This window comes from Eleutherodactylus coqui, chromosome 13, assembly GCF_035609145.1.
Source record: "Eleutherodactylus coqui strain aEleCoq1 chromosome 13, aEleCoq1.hap1, whole genome shotgun sequence".
Taxonomy (NCBI): Eukaryota; Metazoa; Chordata; class Amphibia; order Anura; family Eleutherodactylidae; genus Eleutherodactylus; species Eleutherodactylus coqui.
The window spans coordinates 105,014,758-105,040,228 of record NC_089849.1 but is presented as its reverse complement, the minus strand read 5'-3'; the positions used below and the strand labels follow the sequence as shown (position 1 = coordinate 105,040,228).

At 47.0% G+C, this 25,471-nt stretch overlaps 1 protein-coding gene across 2 annotated transcripts in view; it reads right to left on the bottom strand.

Moving 5' to 3' along the window:
• The window catches only part of RAB11FIP4 (RAB11 family interacting protein 4), an 80,459-nt gene that overhangs the window by 20,067 nt on the left and 34,921 nt on the right, over positions 1-25,471 (bottom strand). The window contains exons 1-6 of one of the 2 annotated variants that reach the window (XM_066587949.1): positions 22,062-22,205; positions 9,455-9,672; positions 9,006-9,194; positions 8,794-8,928; positions 8,241-8,276; positions 238-337 (exon numbers count right to left, since the gene is read on the bottom strand). In XM_066587949.1, the coding sequence (XP_066444046.1) occupies positions 238-337; positions 8,241-8,276; positions 8,794-8,928; positions 9,006-9,194; positions 9,455-9,672; positions 22,062-22,118 (735 nt within the window). In that variant the 5' untranslated portion in view covers positions 22,119-22,205. Of the gene's footprint in view, positions 1-237; positions 338-8,240; positions 8,277-8,793; positions 8,929-9,005; positions 9,195-9,454; positions 9,673-22,061; positions 22,206-25,471 lie in introns of those variants that run through there. The other variant, XM_066587948.1, reaches the window with a different exon arrangement.

The following is a 25,471-nucleotide window of genomic DNA, read 5'->3' as shown; positions in this document are numbered from 1 at the left end:
CTGTTTGCTTATTGTTCGGTTTAAACAGCGCTCGTTCAGAATTTCACAGTCGCTGTATAAGTGAATTAGAGGTACAGAACGATTCTCGTTGAATGAGGCAACGATGTATCTGCCTGTCTAAACCAGCTGTCTGAGAGCGAATGAGCTGGCGGTGATGTCATTCGCTCGTTCAAACAATCCGCTTGTCTCCAAGGACCCTTGCCCTGCTCCCCGCTACACATACCCTCATACACTCACCTTCTCCGTTATGTCATTGTCACAGGAGTCAATGCTGTCTCGGAACAAGTCCTCCGTGCTGCCATTGCTGCTGCTCAGGTTGCTGGTGTTCATTAGTTGCCTGCAGAAGATCACAGCCTTGTTATGTAGTGACTCATGGTAGCCCAATATTCCTAATATCTACTACCCTGCCCCATCCATCCCTACACATTTCGCTCTACATTATTCCCATTAGTCCTGCACCTCGAACTGCCACAATATTAGCCATCATTCCCCAACATTTACCATCGCAGTATGAGCAGCACCCCTTTGTATCTGACACTATATTGCCCAGCAATCTCCTGTGATCCGCTCACATTCCCCATATTACATGTCCACCACCGTAGCGTTTCTCCATTACCGCACGCCTATATGCCATGTGCCCGCTCGGAGGGCCAGCCAACTGATCACACATTATCCGCTTCTGCCTTCTCATTTACAGGCTACATAGTGCAAAGTGAGTTTCGTAGAGACGGCAGGAAGCAGCAATGCTGTTTCCTGCATGGGACCCGGCGATCATGTGATCTCTGGAAACGCCCAACATGTCAGAGCCATGGGGTCTTAGCAGACCCTAAAACTCCAACAGTGACTAATATCTATAGAGGGATGTTTCCCCTGTAACTAGGGCTCCTATGGAAGCTGATCCTATCAATGCCCCAGTTACAGGGGAAAAGTGTAATCTGTAATTGGAGATTGTACAAATTATAGATCAAAATGTCCGTCACTAAAAACTGTCTGGCCCTTTAACCCCTTAGCGACTGAGCTTTTTTGCTTCCCCCCCCCCCCCCCATATTTTCGTTTTTTCCTCCCCCCTTTTAAACCACCCTCGCTGTATGAAGGCTTTGTTTTTGCGGGACAAGTTGTATTTTTGAATGGTACTAATTAATGTACCATATAATGTACTGAAAAACCTTTAAAAAAAAAAAGTGGAGAGAAATTGAAAAAAAAAAAAAAAAAAGACATTCCGCCATCTTTCAGTGCGTCCTGTTTCTACGGCGCACAAACTGCAACAAAAGTGAAATGATAACTTTATTCTATGGGTCAATACGATAACTATGATATCAAACTTGTATAGTTTTTTTGAAAGATATTTAATTTTTAAAAAATTTTTTTTGTCTCCATTTTCTGCATACAATTTTTTAAATTTTTTTGGCGACATAGTTGTGTGATTGTTCATTTAGTGCGGCACGTCCTGACGTTTCCGTTGGTACCATTTTTGTATACAAATGACTTTTTGATCGCTTTTTATTACATTTTTTCTTGCAACAGGGTGACCAAAAAAAGCGCATTTCTGGAGTGGGTTTTTTTGGGTTTTTTTCCAGACGACGTTCACCGTGCGGGGTAAATAATGCATTACTTTGCTAGATCGGACTTTTACGGACGCAGCGATACCAAATACATATTTCTGCATTATTTAGATTCTTTTATTGCAAATATGGCAAAAGGTTTTTTTTTTTAACTTTTCTTTTTTTTGTAATAATTAGTAAAACTTTGTTTATTGCCTTTTTTACACTTTCTTTCAGTCCCCCCCAGGGGGGACCACAAAAAGCAATGCTTTGATCACTCCTGCAGTATGACGTAGCATTGCGTCATACTGCTTTTTGACAGACAGTCTATGCTTGATAGGCAGTCTTCTAAGGCAGCCCTGGGGACTTTCAGAAGGCCCTCGGCTGCCATGACATCTGCACGGCTCCCCCGATCTCACCGCCAGAAAGGGGGGGGGGGGGGGGGGCGTACGGGACCCCGGAACATTGCTCGGGGGATTTAAATGCCGCTGTCAGAATTGGGGGTTCTTTACTGTAAGAGCAGTTAGACTGTGGAACTGTCTGCCGGAGAAAGTGGTGATGGCAAAATCCATAGAGGAGTTTAAAAGGCGACTGGATGTCTTTCTGGAGAGGAAGGATATTATAGGTTATAAATCTTAGGTCAATTGTTAATCCGGGTTACAGGTAGGTAGGAAATATTAGGGGTTGATCCAGGGAACAGTCTGATTGCCATTGGGGAGTCGGGAAGGAGTTTTTCCCCCGGTGTCATCCTGACGGCATACCTGGAAGTTGCACCTTGACCTTGTAGGGACACGAAGCAAGAGACTTCAAAAGGCTCCTCCCGCCTCCCATTCTCCAGTGCTTCCTGTCCCTACAGGGACATGCAAGAGGAGCTCCTTCCAGGGAGCCGCAAGGCTGACAGCGGGGTTGGCGGTCCACAGGATTGCCTCCCCTCTCACCTCCCTCCTGGAAGTCAGCGTGGTCCAAGAGTACGGCGGGCCACAGGTCTGACCGCCCGGGTGTCACCACTGCAGCGGAGCGGCAGGCCAGAGGTCCTTGAGTCCCCTCCTGCTTCTCCACGGGGTTCCTGTGTTGTTATCTTCAGCCGGGAGCGCGGCGGGCCATAGGCTTGGAAGCCTCTCTCCTCCAGGCATGCCGGCACGGCCGAGCGCAACTTCGGGGGCGGAGCCAGTGACGCGGTGACGTCAGACGCCGACAGCAACCCGGAAATAGCGGGAGATTTAAAAATGGAAACCCCACGGATTACCCTGACAGGCTGGTTTGGTATACTGCTATCCTGCACCACGACTACCAAAGAACCAGAAGTGGAAGCCCTGCAAACCGTAAGTGTGATTTATGCAGGGTTAATGTGCGCAGGGGGATTTTTAGCAATGTATGGCGGTTTTCCCTTATGTGCATGCATGTATCATTGCAGGACAGGGAGTCCACTAGATCTAAACAGGACCCTAAGAAAAGACACAGGAAATGCGCCCTGTGCCTTAACCCTTTCCAATCCAATTTGTATCCTGGTTTTCCTATGGGGCTTACTCTTTTCCTGCTGTTATACAACGGCGCTATATGCTGGCTAAAGCCAGTACTGCATGAGGTGACACATTGGATAGGCTCCGACATTAAAGAGGCTGGAAATATACAGTAAGAGAACCCCTACAGACGTCTTCCAACATCGAAGCTGTACAGTCTTAAATCATAATGTCTTCAGAGGTCAGACAGTGGATTGGAAAGGGTTAAAAAAACTGGATGAGGCGTACAAAAAGCCACTATGCCCTGAATGTACCTCCAAGAGCCTTACGGACGAGCAGTCTGCATTCAGGGAAGATATAAGAGCCCTGGTTAGAGAGGAGGTCCGGGCATCAATTTCCAGCCTCCCCCCCAGCTCAGTGGGAAAGAAGGGGCGCCAAAAGGTCTAGCCACATACCGCTGACGAGCTCAGACTCTGAACAATCCCTGGGCGACCTTTCAGATGGTGAATTATTCGACCATCCCCCTGACGCTAAGGATAAGTAAAAGTACTACTTCTCATCAGGTGATCTGGATGACCTGATTAAAGCAGTCAGGGATACTATGAAGGTCAAGGATGTGGTAGAGCCAAGGTCCATACAGGACGATATGTTTGGAGGGCTCAGACCAAGGAATCGCATCGTCTTTCCAGTAAATGACACCCTGAGGAAGGTGATCGCGGATGAATGGGCTTGCGCGGACAAACACCTCTACCTACCCCGCGAGTATAAAGAGAAGCCCAGTTCGCGGAAGAAGATGTGCGCGTCTATGAGGAAGTTCCCAAAGTGGCGCACAGGTGGCCAGGATGGCCAGTTAGCTCAGTTGGGTTAGAGCGTGGTGCTAATAACGCCAAGGTTGCGGGTTCAATCCCCGTGCGGGCCTGGCAAACAACGGCTTATACGCTGGAGTCCAACATCGCAGTGACTTCTGTGGCAAGGTCAATGTTCCTCTGGCTAGGGAAGCTGGAAGACCAGATCAAACAGACGGCCCCTAGAGAGGCATTACAGGAGTGCATACCCCTGCTGAGATCAGCAACAGGTTTCTTGGCAGACGCATCTGCCGAAACTATGAGGCTGACAGCCAGGAGCATGGCATTGTCCAACATGGCCAGGAGGGCGGTCTGGCTGAAAACGTGGAAAGCGGATACGGCATCCAAAGGGAGACTGTGTAACATTCCCTTTCATGGCCAACACATATTTGGTGCGGACTTGGAGGAGATCCTCAAGAAGGCTACCGACAAGACCCACAGTTTCTGGACCAGGCGAGGACCGGACTTCCCCACAGACGGCAGCCATCCTTCAGGGCCTACTGGGCAAAGGAAACACGGGGCGCTGGTCCTACCCCAAAGGAGGCAGGGGTAAGACAGAAACAACCTCTACCCCCATAGAGGATTACCGGGTGGGGGGGGGGGGGGGGTAGACTACAAAAATTTTCCCAGGAATGGCAGGAGATTACAGACAACTTGTGGGTTCTGCAGCTCATAGCCCAGGAGTACAGAATAGAATTCTTCACACGGCCCCCTAATAACGTCAGAGTCACGCCCACACAATCCCCTGCTCTGCAGGTTATCTTTAAGAACGAAATTTCCAATCTGCTACAAATGGGGGCAGTAGTTCGTGTCCCCACGGTAGAGCAGGGCCTGAGTTTCTACTCACCCCTCTTCCTTATCAAAAAACCAAAACGGCAGCTTCCGGATGATCCTTAATCTGAAGGGCCTGAACAAATACATTACCTATAAAAGGTTTAAAATGGAAACCGTCAGGTCAGCAGTAACTTTAATTGAAAGAGGGTACTTTATGAGTACCGTCGATCTAAAGGACACGTACTACCACGTCCCAATCCTGCCGGAACATCACAAGTACCTGCGGTTTGCCATCAGGATAGGGAGCAGTGTACGCCACTTTCAATGTCAATGCCTACCTTTCGGCATTTCAACGGCACCCAGAATATTCTCCAAAATAGTGGCAGAGATGGTGGTGCATCTCCATGTAGCAGGCATAAACATCATCCCCTACCTGGACGATTTCCTGGTAATAGGATCCTCGCCAAAGATCCTCAAAGAAGATACCAGCCGAGTGATCTCCCTATTTCAGAGACTGGGGTGGATAGTTAACTTCCCTAAATCTAGCCTTTCCCCCGAGACACGCAAAACCGTCCTGGGGGTGCGGATAGACTGTGTCGCAGACCTCATCCTTGCCTCCACCCAGGCAGGAAAGCCTTAGACAGGCAGCACAAAAATGCAACCAGAAGAAACAAATAAAAATTAGGGACGCGATGAGGCTCCTGGGCCTCATGACCTCTTGTATTAGCATTATTCCTTGGGCCCAGGCACGCTCCAGAGGGCCCTCCTGGGCAACTGGGACGGGGCAACGACCTCCCTGGACATCAGGATGCCCATGTCATCATCCGTCACACGGTCCCTTCGCTGGTGGCGGTGAACAGACAACCTAGAAGCAGAGTCCCCATGGGTGGCAGAGCCCTTTATTTCTGTAGTCACCGACGCAAGCCAGTCTGGCTGGGAAGCGCAAGTGGGGCAGCGCCTGCTCCAGGGCGAATGGGGTCCAGCGTTGCGTAGCCATACCTCAAATTTCAGAGAGCTTAGGGCCATCTGGGAGGCGCTTCACAGAGCTCAGGATATCCTAAAGAAGAAAGATGTTAAGATCTTCTCTGATAATATGACAGCCGTTTCCCTTATTCGCCACCAGGGAGGCACCAGGAATTTCCACTTACTGAAATTAACAGTCTGGATCTTCTGGATGGGCCGAGACCATGGTACAGTCCCTGACGGCGGTCCACCTCAAAGGGTCCCAGAACCTAACAGCCGACTTTCTCAGTCGAAGACGCCTAGACCCCGGGGAATGGTCCCTGAATCAAGAGGAATTTCAACTTATTGCAGACACCTGGGGCAATCCACAGGTGGACCTGTTCGCGAACAACCGAAATTCAAAATGCCCCGTCTACTTTTCCCTAGATCCGAGGGACAGGGCCGGGGGGATAGACGCTTTTTCTCAGAGTTGGGACTTCAGTCTGGCGTATGCCTTCCCCCCCATACCCCTTCTCCCGAGAGTCTTGCAGAAGGTCCAGCAAAGCCATATCACCCTGATCCTAATCGCCCCATACTGGGAAAAACGGGCATGGTTTTCAGTACTCCTAAGACTCGCCATCGCGGAGCCAATCTGCATTTCAACCAGGAAGGATCTCCTAGCACAGGGCCCAGTGTTGTGCCCCAATTTAGAGAGACTGAACCTCACAGTCTGGATATTGGGGAACAGACGTTACTGAGACAAGGTCTGTCCTCCAGAGTTATCGCAACTCTACGCCAGTCTCGCAAACCTGTTACATCAGCTATTAATAACAAAATTTGGAAAAGGTTCTCCTCCTGGAGGGGGCTGGAAGTCTCCAATCTTGACACCTTGGTGGCGGAGATCTTGGACTTCCTCCAGGAGCATCTAAATAAAAACCTTAGACCAGGGACCCTAAAAGTACAGGTATCAGCGCTCTCGGCCATTCTAGACCAACCGTTAGCAGATCATAGACTGATCCGCAGGTTTATAAAGGCAGCAGAAAGGATGAGGCCGGTTGGCCGTAGTACGGTTCCCCCCTGGGACCTGAACCTAGTTCTCCAGAATCTCTGTAAAACCCCCTTTGAGCCCATTGATCAGATATCAATTAGGTACCTCACTTTAAAAACCGTATTTCTGGTAGCAATCACAACAGCGAGGCGCGTAAGCGAGCTCCAGGCCCTGTCTTGTAAGACACCTTATCTACTAGTCCAGGATGATAAGGTCATACTAAAAACAGATCCCTTTTTTCTTCCAAAAGGTAGCCTCGAAATTCCACAGACAACAGGAAATTATCCTCCCATCTTTCTGTCAGGATCCCAAAAATGATAGGGAAAGAGACTACCATACCCTGGACGTAAGGAGGGCCATTCTATGCTACTTAGACTTTAGGAAGGCTGACTGTCTTTTTGTTCAATTTCAGGGGCCGGGCAGAGGAAGAGCGTCTTCTAGGAGGTCCATTAGCCGCTGGATAAAAACCACAATCCAGCAGACCTACTCTTCCAACGACAGACCTATGCCGGAAGGACTCAAGGCCCATTCAACCAGGGCAGTATCCTGCTCCTGGGCAGAGAGGGCTATGGCGACGCCGGACCAAATATGCAAGGCGACCACATGGTCCGACCTGCACATGTTTGCTAAACATTACAGGTTGAATATGGACCTCTCCTCCGACCTCTCATTCGGGAGAAAGGTCTTGCAGGCAGTGGTCCCCCCCTAAGAAAATAATCTGGTATACTCCAGGTATGCCGTCAGGATGACGCCAGGGAAAAGAAGTGAATTTCTTACCGAAAATTCCTTTTTTCCCCGAGTCATCCTGACGGCACGTTATTCCCTCCCAAAACTCACACATATATGTCTACGATTATGCAGGTACGAATCTGTAACCCAGAGGCTCCTATGTTGGACATTTTTTCATGCGAAGAATTTTTGCATAATATCTTTTGTTAAAACTCGGGTAAGCTACCCTTCTTGTTTATGTTCAAATGGAATTAACCATGTTATTTTTGTTTTGGAGCAAATAAAATATCTTCCTTGGTTAACCACGACATGTCCATGTAAGTAATTTAGAAGACACTGGAGAATGGGAGGTGGGAGGAGCCTTTTGAAGTCTCTTGCTTCCTGTCCCTACAAGGTCAAGGTACAACCTCCATGTCTGCCGTCAGGATGACTCGGAAAAAAGGAATTTGCGGTAAGAAATTCACTCCTTTTTCCCCAAGGGGGCTATTTGGCTTCTTCTCTTGATTTTTTTTGCCTTCCTCTGGATCAACACAGGAGGATAGACAGGCTGGACTAGATGGACAATGTCTTCATTCAGCCTAACGAACTATGTTACTATGTATGTATGTATTTATGTATTTAGAGAGTTAATAGCTGCGATCGGCTGCGTGGCCGATTGCAGCTATTGCCCGCGGGTGTCAGCTGTAATAAACAGCTGACCCCCGTGCTGTATGGAGGGAGATAGCGGCGCTATCTCCCTCCATACACGTCCTACAATGGCAGGACGTAAAAACACTATTGGACCGTCACTAAGGGGTTAAAACCGAACCACTCTGGTCTTTAAGGGGTTAATAAGGCTCACTAAACTTTAAATTACAATAGCAATAATAAAAACCACTCCGTATCTAGAAATCACATTTACCTTCCAAAAGCCGTACTGGAGATCTTCCTGTTCGGGCTGCAAAAAAAGAACAAAAAAAAAAAAAAAAGTAAAACTATAGAATCTACAAATTTACGTATCTCACTAAATTCTGCAGTACATAAAGCAGCACCCCATGATGGAATTCCCCTGACCGCACCTTGTACTCATCTCATATTATATTATATTGGACACCAGACAACAACCCATCATAAGCCCCAGATCACACAGGTCTTCTAAATGATAAGTGGCATGTGCCATTGAGGCAGCCCATGTGGTGTGGGTGGCACTGGCCTATGTAGGCTCTATGCCCATTCCCATGGGCAATATAAACCTACCAACTTCCACAACATTTTCAAATGAAAGTGGAACAACTCCATCATTACACCGCTCTTCTCCCCTACATGAAACAGGTGGACACGGACAAGAGCTGGGCGCTGTTCCGAGATGAGATGTCTATGGTGGTTTGATCAGCACCTATAAGTGACCTCTTCTCATACATTACATTCTGGCTCGCAGATTGGTTCTAGCCCAAAATAAGCATCACACAAGTCACCTGTTGCATCTGAGGTTCTTGAGACGGGCCTCCAAGTCATTGAGGAGCGTGATCTTCTTGGAGCACTGGGTGCAGTACATGTCTAGTAACTCGCTGTTGTACATGTGCCTCATCTTAAGCGGTGTCTGTCCAGCACTATATAGAAATATAGGGTCATAGGGTTATTTTCGAAAGGAGACTGGGCAACTAGTACATGCATGATGTAGGTCTACCTGGAGGAGACAGAGGAGCCTAGGTCAGAGAAGGCATTGGTTCTGCTCTCATCATCAGGGCAAGGGCTCCCTGGGGTGTAATCGATGTCATCACCTTCACCATAGTCCTCAAACTGCTCCTCATTGCTGATCAGGGAGGCTGTGGAGTGACTGGAAAAGTCTGATGAGGCAGAGGGATTGAGGAGATTCCTGTAGAGAGAGAAAATCAATTGTCACGGAGCCAAAATACAGACTGGATCCATCTCAGAGACAGTCCCTTTAAATTACCCAACACTATGGGAAGCCTTGCATACAACCCCTAACCACAGATCTGAATGAGGAGGAGATGTCCATGCCCTCAGACTCTACAACCAAAGACAGATAGTAGAACCCCAACTACAGTCATACCCACCCTCCAAGTACTCCTTGACTTCTGCACTGGACACCACTGTTCCAGAGCATTTGCTTACTGTTCTCCAGGGAGGTAGAGCACCGCCAGATCCTTGCCACCCCCATGACATTCATCAGATGCCTCCGAGCTCTGGGTACTCTCAATTGCACTGTCCAGGTCAGATTCATGGCGGATGTCTTGCTGCCCGAGAGTTATACTGTCCTCGTCCGGGAACAGCTCGCAGTCACTGTAGGCTTCTTCTGTGTCCACATACATCCCATTTGTAATATCAGAGCTCTGCAATCACAAAGAGGACATAACACCTAATAACGGCTACTTACATGGAGTACAGGGGCACACATACCACTCTAACCCACTCACTACTAATCAAGGTCATAAACATGGGCTTAACCTCTTCAGTGGCAGGTTTATTAATACCGTGTCAGTCCAGCAAGCTCGGGAAATTTTCCTAAGGTAATTCAAAGTGACAAACGTGTACAGTGGCACAATAACTGTGCGTCTTGGCCAGCATTTCAGCACTAGAGCTGTCCACGGAAATCTTCCGGGGTTTAACTGCATGGTCAGTGCAGCAAGCCCCAGAGATTTTCCAGGCATGCCATTAAAGGGGTTAAAAGGAATCTTTTATCCCTATGAGCTAAGCTTATGGGTTGAAAGTAGGTGACCTACTGAGTCTGGGGATGTAAGGGTTAGGCCAGTATCACATCTGCGTGAGAACCTTCAGGCGGAGGTTCCATTGCAGATCCGTCTGAAAATACTGCAGGCAGCGCTTTTTGTTCCGTCCAAAAGGCAGCAGCTGTGCGGAAAGTGGGCAAAGCACATTATAGTCAATAAGATCTGCCCCCGGCGCTGTTGAGTTCTGTCCAGAGATTGAACCATTCGGCTATAGGGTTTCTCTGCGACTAATTTTTTCTATAGCCCAAGCAGACAGCTTCACACATTATAGGCTCAGCAGATAGCATCACACATCTCTAGAGGAGATCCGCGCACAGAAAGCGTCAAGCTGCCGCCACGTGCAAACTTTGTGGAGACAGAGCTGGAGAGGGGCGCCTAGTGAGTGGGAAACCGCTCCATGGACTCAATAGGGGCTGCGCTTGTAATTGAAGGCTTGGGGTCCCATTGATTACGAGACCCAGCCACGACAGTGGCTTCCGTTCCGACCCCGGTGTATCCCGGCACTGACAGCCGGCGCTGCCTGGAAAACACCTTCAAGATACAGAGCAGAATTCGCTCAATAGGACTGTATTCAAATAGGTGAGTTTTCATACGCAATTTGCATCCATTTTACATTTCCTATTTTTCTTTTGTTATCATGTGGTCCCCATAGTAACGTGTTAATGCACCACACACATGTTATTATGGGATTTGCATGGTATGTGATTTTTTTTTTTTAATCCTCCCATAGAAAATGGATGATTGTTGAACAAGATTTGCACAAAAAAAAAGGACATGTAGCATTTTTTTCAAGACTCAAACTAGAGGTCCGGGAGGGTAGAAGAAAAAAAAAATTGCTTGCATGAATTAACCCATTCAAATAAATGGGTTTTTCTCTCATGCAAGTTTTATTCATCTCAGAATCGGACAAAACTTGCATAGGGGAAAAAAAAATAAACAAAAAAAATACAGCCTAGAAAAGAACCCGAAGGGCGGCCATATCCGTGAGATTCTGGGAGCATCCTGCATAGTGACAGTAGGGTCTTCCTGAGCCTAAGGGCCCTTTTACATGGGATCATCTGTTGGACGCAGATGCCCGGCTGGTAGCCCCAGCGATAATAGTGCCTGTGCTTTTACACAGCAACGCTTAGTGAACAGCGCAGGGGATCGTTCCTGCCACCTGCCTCCATTCACAGTAAACAGGCATCGTTCATAAGTGAATGACTATCGCTGGCTTCTCGTTGGGTGTAAATGCTCCCTGCTTCACATAGAAGAGAAGCCAACGATGCCTTTCAGTCTAAACCCTCTGCACGAAGGCTGGCGACCTTAGCGGTGACGTCCGCGCTCATGCATTCGTTTACCCAACTGTCGGCCCCTGTAAAAGAATCATTATATAGCTCATAACCACGTCTCTATCCTATACCGATCAGGTTGGAGCAAGTGAACGAAAAACCAAAGAAATGCCCACCCACACTGGAGGGCGCACGCGACCGACCCACGTTCAGGATTAGTCAGCGTCAGACATTGCCCACATGCACCAGTGACAGGCGTGTTCCCAACCATCGCCACGCCCCAACACATTTAAACATTCATTAAACTAAGGTAAGAGTGATGACATTGGTCCAAACAGAAACGATGATAATCACGGTTACAAGCATAACAGTTGTATCCAAGGGTGCTTTTAGACAAACGATTCGTTAAAAAAAAAAAAAAAAAAAAAAAAGGTTCAAATGATCGAAGGGGAACAATAATCATTAGTCTAAATGTTAGCGAATGACAAACTAGCATTCACTTTTCACTCATCATTCATTTTATGCAGCATAAAAGTCATTGTTGGTTCGTTCACTTACGGTTCGGGTTAAATACGGATGTTCTGTCCCTCTCAGTCACTGATACAGTGAAAGTGATCGATTTCTCGTATGAACGCGCCAATGATGTACCTGCTGTATAAACAGGCTGCTGGGAGACTCTGACGTCATTCGCACGTTCAAACGATAATCGTTTGCTGTAAGAGAACCTTCAGCCGCCTACAGTCGTTAAATCTGATCGCAACATCAGCATGTAACGTACAGCAACACATGCCGATACCGAGTATCATACCGCATCAATATGGGAAAAACACCCAAAACAACCCAGCGCCACCAATTACACTGATGATGCAAGTATAAATCAAGCCCAATATGCCTGCGGTGACAAACCACGTCCTCATAGCCACTAGGCAAAGGAATGGCCGTACGACGTCTGTAAAAACGGATGCCAAATACTGACTAGATTACCACCAGCAGAGGATATACAGCGTTAAGATGAGAACAAAGGGTTAATCAATGGATCCATCAATATATCAAAACACCCCGAGTTTCGCCTGCACCCTTTACTATTCTTTTTAGTCTTAACACAACTAGAAGTAGGTCACCTGCACACAGGCGAACTGCGGACTGTGTACCTGTCCGCAGCAATATTATCAGAATTGTGCGCAGTACAGATAATGCGGATCCCGCCACCTTTCCGCAGTGATGACTGCAGAAGGGCCACAGGTCAGATGGCTTCCATTGACTTTAATAGAAGCAGTCTGCGCAGAATCCGCTTAGGAATAGAGCATGCTGCGATTGGGGTGGGGGGTGCGGGGGTAGGATTTATTTATTTAAACTATTATATATATAAAAAAAAATAAATAAATAAATCAGGTTCCTTTGCTATTCCGACCATATGATGGCCATAGTAATTCCCCCGTAACGCTGGGGGTCGGTGGAGCTATAATGAACAGTATCCAATCATCTGTGTTCTGCGCCCCACGCACTTCACGGAGCAGTTGCAGTACGCGGTCCATAAGAGGTGGTGAATGCCGGCCATGCACATAATATTCTGTCTGCAGCTTACGCTCCGGGATTTCTGTCCCCGGCACTCATGTAATATTTACGCCGCCGCAGGATGTGCGCTCCATATAGAACAGCGCCAATACTCAATGCAGCAGAGCTCAGCTCACTCAAACAAACAAACGTAGGAGTAGCAGCAGCTGATGGGGGCTTCACACTAAGGGTCTCTCCAGTAGATGCTATGCAGGGGTCATCATCCGTATGGCGTAGACACATGACCATCCTGAGATGTCAAGCACTTGCGTCGCCTACTAATAACAGATGCAGGTGGTGCATCCAATATGTCACATCAGCAACAATTCCCACAGACAACCAAAGTCCACGGTGTCCCAGAGGACCCCCACCGACCGCCCATACACTAAAGCACTCCATCTATGGGCAGGAGGTGGGGAACAGGTCCCCTCCACTCCTGTTAGGTATGAGAAATTAACCCTGGGCAACAACCTCCACCCCATATGGTTAACCCAATTGTGGGCCAAGTAGGATTTTGTATTAGTCACTTAGCAAGCTCAGGTTTATTGTACACCCAGTTTGTATAGTTCATGTTTTATATGTGCCCCCCCCCCCCTATATTTCATATGAGGCATCCTGCGAATCAATGGCGCTGGAATATAAATAATAATGGAGGACAAGGGTGTGCATAGTGTAGCAGAAATAGGGCCCTGTGTATGTGTGTGCACAGCAGTGTACTCTTGTGCTTGGGGCTGATACTCCACCTAATTACTGTAGCATTCACTACATGTATGTCTGATGCATTCTAATTGCATCACGCCGTTGTATCATTTGCTGTAGCAGTCTGCTATGTGACTCCAGCCTATGATGTCACCTGCAGAGATGTCATGTATTATCCATTGCAAGGAACTCAGACCTACAACCAGCATACCAAGATAAGAGAACATAAGTATATGAATATGCACCACCGCACAGAAGTGGTACTGTGTAGTGTCCGTGTATACAGAAAAGAATATACTGAGAATTACACCAGCATACAGGACAAGAGAAGTGGTACTGTGTAGTGTCCATATATACAGAATAAGAGAATATACCGAAAATTACACCGACCATACAGGACAAGAGAAGTGGTACTGTGTAGTGTCCATATATACAGAATAAGGGAATATACTGAGAATTACACCAGCATACAGGACAAGAGAAGTGGTACTGTGTAGTGTCCATATATACAGAATAAGAGAATATACTGAGAATTACACCAGCATACAGGACAAGAGAAGTGGTACTGTGTAGTGGACATATATACAGAATAAGAGAATATACTGAGCATTACACCCAGCATACAGGACAAGAGAAGTGGTACTGTGTAGTGTCCATATATACAGAATAAGGGAATGTACTGAGAATTACACCAGCATACAGGACAAGAGAAGTGGTACTGTGTAGTGGACATATATACAGAATAAGAGAATATACTGAGCATTACACCCAGCATACAGGACAAGAGAAGTGGTACTGTGTAGTGTCCATATATACAGAATAAGGGAATGTACTGAGAATTACACCAGCATACAGGACAAGAGAAGTGGGACTGTGTAGTGTCCATATATACAGAATAAGAGAATATACTGAGAATTACACCCAACATACAGGACAAGAGAAGTGGTACTGTGTAGTGTCCATATATACAGAATAAGAGAATATACTGAGAATTATACCAGCATACAGGACAAGAGAAGTGGTACTGTGTAGTGGACATATATACAGAATAAGGCCTCCTTCCCACGAACGGATTTACGCCGCGTAAATTCGCGGCAAAAATCCGCTGCGTTGCCCCCTGCTATTAGGTTCTATTGAACCTAATAGCTCAATGCTCACGGTGCGGAATTCCATCGCGGAATTTCGCACCGTGAAATCACCCGTCCTCACCCGCAGCATGCTCTATTTGCTGCGGGTGTACGCGCTGACGGCTTCCATTGCAGTCAATGGAAGCCGTCCGTTCACACTATCTCCCGCTGTAACCAGCGGAAGATAGCGTAAAAAAACGCTTTCCCGCCTACGGCCACCGCGTCATATGACGCGGCCGGCGCGTCACGTGACACGGCCGGCCGCGTCATGTGACGCGGTGGGCGTGTCACATGACACGACGGCGGTGGGCGGGGGAAGCGTCTTCACACTATCTTCCGCTGGTAAGTATGGGGTCTCTGGGCGGCGCCGTGACGGGCTTCACTGCGGAATATTACACGGCGGAGCCCGTCACGCTCGTGTGAAGCCGGCCTAAGAGAATATACTGAGAATTACACCCAGCATACAGGACAAGAGAAGTGGTACAGTGTAGTGCCCATATATACAGTATAAGGGAATATACTGAGAATTACACCTGTATACAGGACTAGAGAAGTGGTAATGTGTAGTGGACATATATACAGAATAAGAGAATATACTGAGCATTACACCCAGCATACAGGACAAGAGAAGTGGTACTGTGTAGTGTCCATATATACAGAATAAGGGAATATACTGAGAATTACACCCAGCATACAGGACAGGAGAAGTACTACTGTGTAGTGTCCATAAAGACAGAATAAGGGAATATACTGAGAATTACACCAGCATACAGGACAAGAGATGTGGTACTGTGTAGTGTCCATATATACAGAATAAGAGAATATACTGAGAATTACACCAGCATACAGGACAAGAGAATTGCTGTGTAGTATCCAAATATACAGAATAAGGTAATATACTGAGCATTACACAAGCATACAGGACAAGAGATGTGGTACTGTGTAGTGTCCATATATACAGAATAAGGGAATATAGTAAGAATTACACCAGCATACAGGACAAGAGATGTGGTACTGCGTAGTGCCCATATATACAGAATAAGGGAAAATACTGAGAATTACACCCCACATACAGGACAAGAGAAGTGGTACTGTGTAGTGTCCATATATACAGAATAGGAGAATATACTGAGAATTACACCAGCATACAGGACAAGAGAAGTGGAACTGTGTAGTGTCCATATATACAGAATAAGAGAATATATAGAGAATTACACCCCACATACAGGGCAAGAGAAGTGGTATTGTGTAGTGTCCATATATACAGGATAAGGGAATATACTGAGAATTACACCAGCATACAGGACAAGAGAAGTGGGACTGTGTAGTGTCCATATATACAGAATAATAGAATATATAGAGAATTACACCCCACATACAGGGCAAGAGAAGTGGTATTGTGTAGTGTCCATATATACAGGATATGGGAATATACTGAGAATTACACCAGCATACAGGACAAGAGAAGTGGTACTGTGTAGTGTCCATATAATACTAATCTTTATTTGTATAGCGCCAACATATTCCGCAGCGCTGACATAGAATAGAAGAAGATAAAAAAAATACAAAAGTTACAAAACCACGGTTACATAGTAGTCAGTTGATGGAAACAATAGGGGTGAGGGTCCTGCTCCAACGAGCTTACATACTACAAGTAATGGGGTGAGGTGTGCACGGTATGGCGAGGTGGAGACTGAGGGATTCTATACACAGACAATGGTCAGACATTTGGTCGTGTGACGGCAGAATCCAGAATCGGTATGACTGCAGGAGTGGTTTATGATGGCTAGCAGGGATTGAAGTCAATAGGTCATGGAGCATTTAGAGGAGTTTGTTTAGGGAATGCGGTATGCCTCCCTGAAGAGGTGCGTTTTTAGAGCACGCCTGAAGTTCTGTGAGTCCTGGATTGCTCGGGTAGCCTTTGGTAGTGCGTTCCAGAGGACCAGTGCTGCTCTGGAGAAGTCTTGAAGTCGGGAATGAGAAGTTCGAATTAGAGGGGCCCTCAGTCTGGTTTCGTTAGCAGAGCGGAGAGCCCGGGCTGGGTGATGGATTGAGACGAGGGAGGCAATATAGGGGGGCGCTGCGCTGTGGAGGGCTTTGTGGATGAAGGTAGCAAGTTTAAATTGAATTCTGTATTTAACGGGCAGCTGGCACAGGGCAGAGGCGTCCGAGTAGCGGCTGGACAGGAAGAGGAGCCTGGCTGCCGCATTCAGGATGGATTGGAGAGGGTAGAGTCTGGTGCAGGGGAGGCTGATCAGCAACAAGTTGCAATAATCGAGCCGGGAGTGGATGAGGGCAACAGTAAGCGTTTTTAGGGTGTCCACAGCGAGAAAAGAGCGGATTCTTGTGATGTTCTTGAGGTGCAGCTGACATGTTCGGGCCAGAGATTGAATGTAGGGGGTAAAGGAGAGATCTGAGTCGAATATAACCCCAAGGCAGCGGGCGTGTTGTCTAGGAGTTATGGTGGCGCCACACACTGAGATGGAGATGTCAGGAGGAGGTCGGTTATTGGAGGGCGGAAATACCAGTAAGTCAGTTTTAGAGAGGTTTAGTTTTAAGTAGAGAGAGGACATGGTGTTAGAGACAGCGGACAGACAGTCGGTGATGTTTTGGAAGAAAGGTGCAGAGATGTCACAGGAAGAGGTGTATAGCTGGGTGTGATCAGCGTAGAGGTGGTATTGGGGGCCAAATCTCCTGGATGGTTTGTCCAATAGGGGCTGTGTAGATAGAGAAAAGGAGGGGGCCGAGGACCGAGCCCTGGAGGACCCCAACAGCAAGGGGAAGAGGAGGGGAGGTAGAGCCAGCAAAGGAGACGCTGAAAGAGCGGTCAGACAGGTAGGAGGAGAACCAGCAGAGAGCAGTGTCCTTTAGGCCAATGGAGCGTAGCATACTGAGGAGGAGTTTGTAGTCAACAGTGTCGAATGCTGCGGAGAGGTTGAGGAGGATCAGTAGGGAGTAATCGCCCCTCGATTTAGCTGTCAGTAGGTCATTGGATACTCTTGTAAGGGCAGTTTCTGTCAAGTGTTGGGGTCAGAAGCCAGACTGTAGGTGATCGAGATGAGAGTTCTCTGAAAGATAGCTTACAAGGCGGGAGTAAACCAGGCGTTCTAGTAGTTTAGAGATGAAGGGGAGATTAGAGATGGGGCCGGTAGTTGGCAGCATCAGTCGCATCAAGAATCGGCTTCTTTAGCAGTTGGGATATGATGGCGTGTTTGAAAGGAGATGGAAAGATGCCAGAGAGGTTGAATATAGTGGTGAGATGGGAGATGACCACTGGGGAGGGGGTCGTTAGCGCAGGTGGTGGGGCGAGCAGAGAAGAGCAATTTGGAGACTTCTTCCTCTGTCGTTGGTCCGAGTACAGACAGTGAGCAGGAGCTAGATGCAGTGCTGACAAGACTAGGGTCAGGGCTAGTCTGGGGTTGGGAAGTTATTTCCTGACGGATGTCATCAATTTTCTTTTTGAAGTAGGCAGCCAGAATCAGATAATATACTGAGAATTATACCACCATACAGGACAAGAGAAGTGGTACTGTGTAGTGTCCATATATACAAAATAAGGCCTAATTCCCATAGGCGGATTTCCGACGCATATTACGCGGCGGAAATCCGCGGCGTTGGCCCGCAGCTATTAGGTTCTATGGAACCTAATAGCGCAATGCTCAAGGTGCGGAATTCCGCTCCGTGAAAGCGCTTGCAATCACCCGTGGCATGTTCTATTTGCCACGAGTGTACACACGGACGGCTTCCATTGCAGTCAATGGAAGCCGTCCGTCACGCTATCTTCCGCACAGCGGAAGATAGCGTGAAACCGCTTCCCTGCCCGCTGCTGGCGCGTCACATCACACTGCCGGAACGTCATGTGCTCTACTGCGCATGTGTGCCGGAGAGTCATGCGGAACGTCAGGCAGCGCATCCGGAGGTAAGTATGGGGTCTCTCTGGGGGCACCATGACGGACTCCGCTGTGGAAGTCCGCTTGTGGAGCCCATCACGGCCATGGGCACTAGTCCTAAGGGAAGATACTAAGAATTGCACCAGCGTACAGGACAAGAGAAGTGGTACTGTGTAGTGTCCATATATACAGAATAAGGGAATATACTGAGAATTACACAAGCATACAGGACAAGAGAAGTGGTACTGTGTAGTGTCCATTTATACAGAATAAGAGAATATACTGAGAATTACACCAGCATACAGGACAAGAGATGTGGTACTGTGTAGTGTCCATATATACAGAATAAGGGAATATACTGAGAATTACACCAGCATACAGGACAAGAGAAGTGGTACTGTGTAGTGTCCATATATACAGAATAAGAGAATATACTGAGAACTACACCAGCATACAGGACAAGAGATGTGGTACTGTGTAGTGTCCATATATACAGAATAAGGGAATATACTGAGAATTACACCAGCATACAGGACAAGAGATGTGGTACTGTGTAGTGTCCATATATACAGAATAAGGGAATATACTGAGAATTACACCAGCATACAGGACAAGAGATGTGGTACTGTGTAGTGTCCATATATACAGAATAAGGGAATATACTGAGAATTACACCAGCATACAGGACAAGAGATGTGGTACTGTGTAGTGTCCATATATACAGAATAAGGGAATATACTGAGAATTACACCAGCATACAGGACAAGAGATGTGGTACTGTGTAGTGTCTGCAGATACAGAATAAGGGAATAAACTGAGAATTACACCCAGTGTACAGGACAAGAGAAGTAGTACTGTGCAGTGTCCATTTATACAGAATAAGAGAATATACTGGGAATTACACACTACATACAGGACAAGAGAAGTGGTACTGTGTAGTGTCCATATATACAGAATAAGAGAATATACTGAGAATTACACCAGCATACAGGACAAGAGAAGTGGGACTGTGTAGTGTCCATATATACAGAATAAGAGAATATACTGAGAATTACACCAGCATACAGGTCAAGAGATGTGGTACTGTGTACTCGTGTGGCATGACATATTGCAGGAGGGTTGTGCTGTTCCTCAGGCCAGCTCCTTGGTGTGTGACACACATTCCTGGGCACATTAATGACAATTCAGTAGGTTCCACAGACAGGAATGTGAAGCTGTTGAGGGCTGGAGAAGGAAAAAACAGCTCTTTATACTGCATTAACCAGTCAATAGCTACAGAGCGAGCGTCCTCGGTAGTTAATGCTTAGTAATTATTAACTAGCAAGATGAGGCCAGGACTATTCAGGTCTTCCCATTGGAATCGGTTTAAATAAACCTGATGATGAAACCCAAGTAGTCTTGCAAGCTTACTACCATAATCGGTCAACTTTTCAGTTAAACCTGTCAATGGCTATGGCAAAAATGACTTTTAGCACCCATCTACAGGACAGGTGATAAAGGTCCGATGGGGGGGGGGGGGGGGGGGGGGGGGTCTCACTGCTGAGACCCTCACTGATCCCAAGAATGGCTGTTACATGTCCCCCTCGCAGTAAGGAGGAGATTGAATAGAGTAGCGGTTGAGCATGCTCAGTGCTGTTCCATTACCTTCAAGGGGAACGATGTAGGTAACTGTAGAAGCGCTCCCATTGAAGACAACCGTTGCTCCATACAATCCCCCTCACCACGGATGGTGCCGTCAGTCTGCGGTGATGAGGAGAGGTGGACACGGGACTCTTGTTCCGAGGTTGTTGGGGGTCTTATGAGGCCACAGGAGATAGTCGAGCGCTTATTCTCAGCTATTTCCATAAGCCCTACTAAAATGAATGGAGCTGTGCCACGTATGTGTGACCGCCGCTCCATTCAATCTCCACATCCCTGTGGGTGTTGCAGCATGAGGGCAACACGGGACCCCTCTTCTCAGTGATAAGATGCCCATAAATCAGACTTAACCCCCAAACTGTGAATGGGACATAAGTCAATTTTGGAAAAACGCATTAACAGCTAAAATGTAGAAATTGTGCAATGTCCCATTCATCAACAGGAAGCAATGATTCTGGCCAGAAATAGCTGATAACAGAGAGCAATAAACTGTATTCACTTGTGCTACAGTTATCTCCTTAGCAGTTTCAATTGGCTGATAACAAGGAGTGATACTTGACAGATTGTATTCACCTGCCCCACACTCAGCTGGAGACAGCTCCTACCCTAAGGACTGCTTAACACCGGCGCAACATGCAGTGAATAGAACCCATTGATTTTGTATCTTGTGTGCGCATTTTTGATTGCGCAAAAATCAAAACAAAAATAAAACTTGCTCTTTCTTCGCATTTCCGCACCAAAGTTCTCCATAGAACTTGACGAGGAGCGCGCAAAAACACATGGAATATGCAAGATGTGTAATGCACTATGTAGCGTGTGAGAAAAGAACACGTATGCAATTAGTTAACCATTTTAATTGGTATGTTGGCTTGCCGAGCGCGAAAAAAAAACATGCCTGACGAGCAGAAAGAGCGCAATAAAGTACGCGATATATGTGCAAAAAAAAGCCTCGTTCATAGCTCACAATAGTTATGCTAAGGCATGCGCAGTTGTGCTATCGCCCATGAGAAGCTGACATAAGACCAGCTTCACATGCGCGTATTCACACTTGCCTGGGTGCTGCATATTTGCGCAATTAACAATTTTTGGCTTACGCCCGTGTCACAATAGCCTTATAATACGGTCTCAGCCGCAGTATGCAGCGGCAACACGACAGCAATGCAGGTTTGTGCCACTTGCGACTAGATAAGGCCGCGTTCAAATCTGCGCTGGAACCTTCATTCAGAGGTCGCAGATCTGGCACAGAATACCGAAAGAATGCGAATGACCCCCCTTATAGTCAGTGAGGTCCGTTCGGCGCTGTTTGATTCCGTCATAAGACGGAACCATCTGGCCACGGGATTCCCCTTTCTTGTTCCCTGAACGGAGCAGGAAAACAGAACCCTATCGCAGATGAGAAAGCACTTTAACCGTTCGTTAGCCATAGGTTGTCCGCGGCTTCATAGCTCGCCTAATACCACTCAGCTATTAACGATGAACGGCTAGCAAACACTTAATTCATTAGCAAGCCACACGGACCTGAATCGCCGGTGGGGTTCTCAGCCGCAACAATGCTGTGAGATGATCGTTACACGGACCGTTAGGACACGCGGAGACTTTATGTAGCGCTGCTGATTGATCCAACTGCCAGCTGCAGTCCACAGTATTGCAGACAAGCCCGGGTATTTCGGTGTACAATGTATACAATGTAACAAGTATCCGGTGATTACTAACAATGTATCAGCCAGCAGTCCAGTGTGTATAGGAGCCCACCTGCTGAGTTCTATCGGTTCATGGGGTGTAATATAACAGGTCGGGGGCCGGGCATCGCTTACCTTGGGGCGCAGGTGACTCGCAGCATACAGGTGTCTGTGGGATATATGGGCCGACATTCGCTGCGGGCCTACGGGCGTTCTCAGACACCAGGCTCTTTGTACTGAAATCCTACAGCCAGACCACACTGAGCACACTGAGCTGCCCTGCCCCCGTTACCTAGTGACAGGCGTGCAAGGACCGCCCAGCGAGCATGATGTCAGCACCAGGGAGGGGGCGAGGAGTTTCGGTTAAACCTCCCCCTTACAGCAGTCTCCCTAACCCACTCACTCAGTCTTAAAGAAACCCTCAACCATCCCGGAAACTGATCCCCAGAGCTGACAATCTAAAGGTACTAAATCGTCCACATTGATTGTATAAGCGAATGAGAACTATTGTGAATTAAACCGAATGATCAGCGAATAAACGGACGACGATTATTATGCTGCGTGAAATGAAGCGAATGAATTATCATTCATCGTTCAATCGCTGGCCGTGTTCGCACTGCACGATTATCGTTCAAATTCGAATGATCCGGTCTTTAAGGTCTAAACGCATCTTAAAGGCTTATTCTCACGAACGCATTTGCGCTGCATATTAGGCAAGCAAAATTTGCACGTACAATACACAGTGAATAGGACCCATTGATTTTAATGGGTCGGTCACACGAGCATATTTGACGCATGCATTTCGTTTGTTTAAAAAAATCCGCAGTATGTTGTATTTCTGTGTATGTTGCACACGAACATAGCACATATTGGGCCGGATTCATACAAATCTGCGTGTATTTGCCTGCGCACGTGCGTCGTGTTTTTGCATATCGTATTTGTGTGCGCAATTGCTTTCAAAAACAGCTGCGCCGGGGTCCCACAAATTGAAGTGGCTAATTCGTTTAATATGTTCTCTTTCCCGGAACAAATGCGTAGGAAGATAGAACGTGCTGCAAAATAGGCACTTGTGCTGCGAATCCGGTCGTGTGATTCCGGCCTTAAACTAATCTAACCTAATTGCCCATTGAAATCAATAGGAGCGTGCCTGGGTGTCTTATCACATGTGCAAATATGCACGACATGCCTGCCCAAAAAGTACAGGAAATTCGCACAGGTGCACGCAAAAAAGAAACACACATTGCGTATGTAACTGCACTTACACCTGTGTAAAACCGGCCTAAGTGTGCCTGAAACCAGCTGTGTCTCCCGCAGAGCTGACATTCTAATCACATGTATCATATGTCCTATATACCTGGTGCTGTATACATGATCTTTACCACAGAGCTGACACTCTATCCCATGTATCATATGTCCTGTATATCTGGTGCTGTATACATGATCTGTACCACAGAGCTGACACTCTAATCACATGTAGCATATGCCCTGTATACCTGGTGCTCTATACATGATCTACACCACAGAGCTGACACTCTAATCATATGTATTATATGTCCTGTGTAACTGGTACTGTATACATGTGTGCTGTGAATCCACTGTCTCTCTGGTTGCAGTTATTTTTGGCTGGGACATTATATAACTTGTTCTTTAGGGCTTTCACAGATAAGCGTGTGCGGAAAAAGGCTCGCTGCAATGCAGCATATCCGCGCATGAACAAGATGCCACTAAACAGGCTGAAATGCTCATGCTAGCGCAATGTAATTTTTGGGCTTAAAATACCAGTTCACACGCGTGATTCCCTTTCCGTGGAATAGAATGGCTATTTAAAGCCAAATTAGGGCCAGCTGCCATTTTTTTCCTCCGCTGCCCGCACCGTCACACCCTCCCTTTGACTTTTTTACCTGCCATAGACTGCTATGGCAGCTTTCTGCGTAGAAAAATAGGGCAAGGCAAATCTTGCACATGAGACACACGCTCGTGACTCAGGAAACAGTAAGTGTGGAGTCAAACATGAGAGAGTGACTCTAAGGAAATTACTATATCATGTATGTCCACTGCACAGTACTGCATCTCCTGTATGTATGGCCACTGCACAGTACTGCATCTCCTGTATGTATGGCCACTGCACAGTACTGCATCTCCTGTATGTATGGCCACTGCACAGTACTGCATCTCCTGTATGTATGGCCACTGCACAGTACTACATCTCCTCTATGTATGGCCACTGCACAGTACTACATCTCCTCTATGTATAGCCACTGCACAGTACTACATCTCCTCTATGTATAGCCACTGCACAGTACTACTTCTCCTGTATTGTGGCCACTGCACAGTACTACTTCTCCTGTATTGTGGCCACTGCATAGTACTACTTCTTCTGTATGTATGGCCACTGCACAGTACTACATCTCCTGTATGTATGGCCACTGCACAGTATAACTTCTTCTGTATGTGTGGCCACTGCCCAGTACTACTTCTTATGTATGTATGGCCACTGCACAGTTATACTTCTTCTGTATGTATGGCCACTGCGTAGTACTACTTATTCTGTTTGTATGGCCACTGCACAGTACTACTTATTCTGTATGTATGGCCACTGCACAGTTCTACATCTCCTGTATGTATAGCCACTGCACAGTACTACTTCTTCTGTATGTATGGCCACCGCACAGTACTACTTCTGCGGTATGTATGGCCACTGCACAGTACTACTTCTCCCGTATCTATAGCGACTGCACAGTAATACATCTCCTGTATGTACAGCCACTGCACAGTACTACTTCTGCGATTATGTATGGCCACTGCACAGTACTATTTCTTCTGTATGTATAGCCACTGCACAGTACTAATTCTTCTGCATGTATGACCACTGCATAGTACTACTTCTCTGGTATGTATGACCACTGCATAGTACTACTTCTCTGGTATGTATGGCCACTGCACAGTACCACATAGTACTACTTCTGTATGTATGTCCACTGCACAGTACTACTTCTCCCATATGTATGGCCACTGCACAGTTCTACTTCTCAGGTATGTATGGCCACTACACAGTACTATTACTCAGGTATATATGGCCACTGCCCAGTACTATATCTCCTGTATGTATGGCCACTGCACCTTACTATATCTTCTGTATGTATGGCCACTGCACCGTACTATATCTTCTGTATGTATGGCCACTGCACAGTACTAGATCTCCTGTATGTATGGCCACTGCACAGTACTACTACTCAGGTATGTATGGCCACTGCACAGTACTACTTCTCCTGTATGTATGGCCACTGCACAGTACTACTTCTCCTGTATGTATGGCCACTGCACAGTACTACTTCTCCTGTATGTATGGCCACTGCACCTTACTATATCTTCTGTATGTATGGCCACTGCACCTTACTATATCTTCTGTATGTATGGCCACTGCACCGTACTATATCTTCTGCATGTATGACCACTGCACAGTACTATATCTTCTGCATGTATGACCACTGCACAGTACTATATCTCCCGTATGTATGGCCACTGCACAGTACTACTTCTCCCGT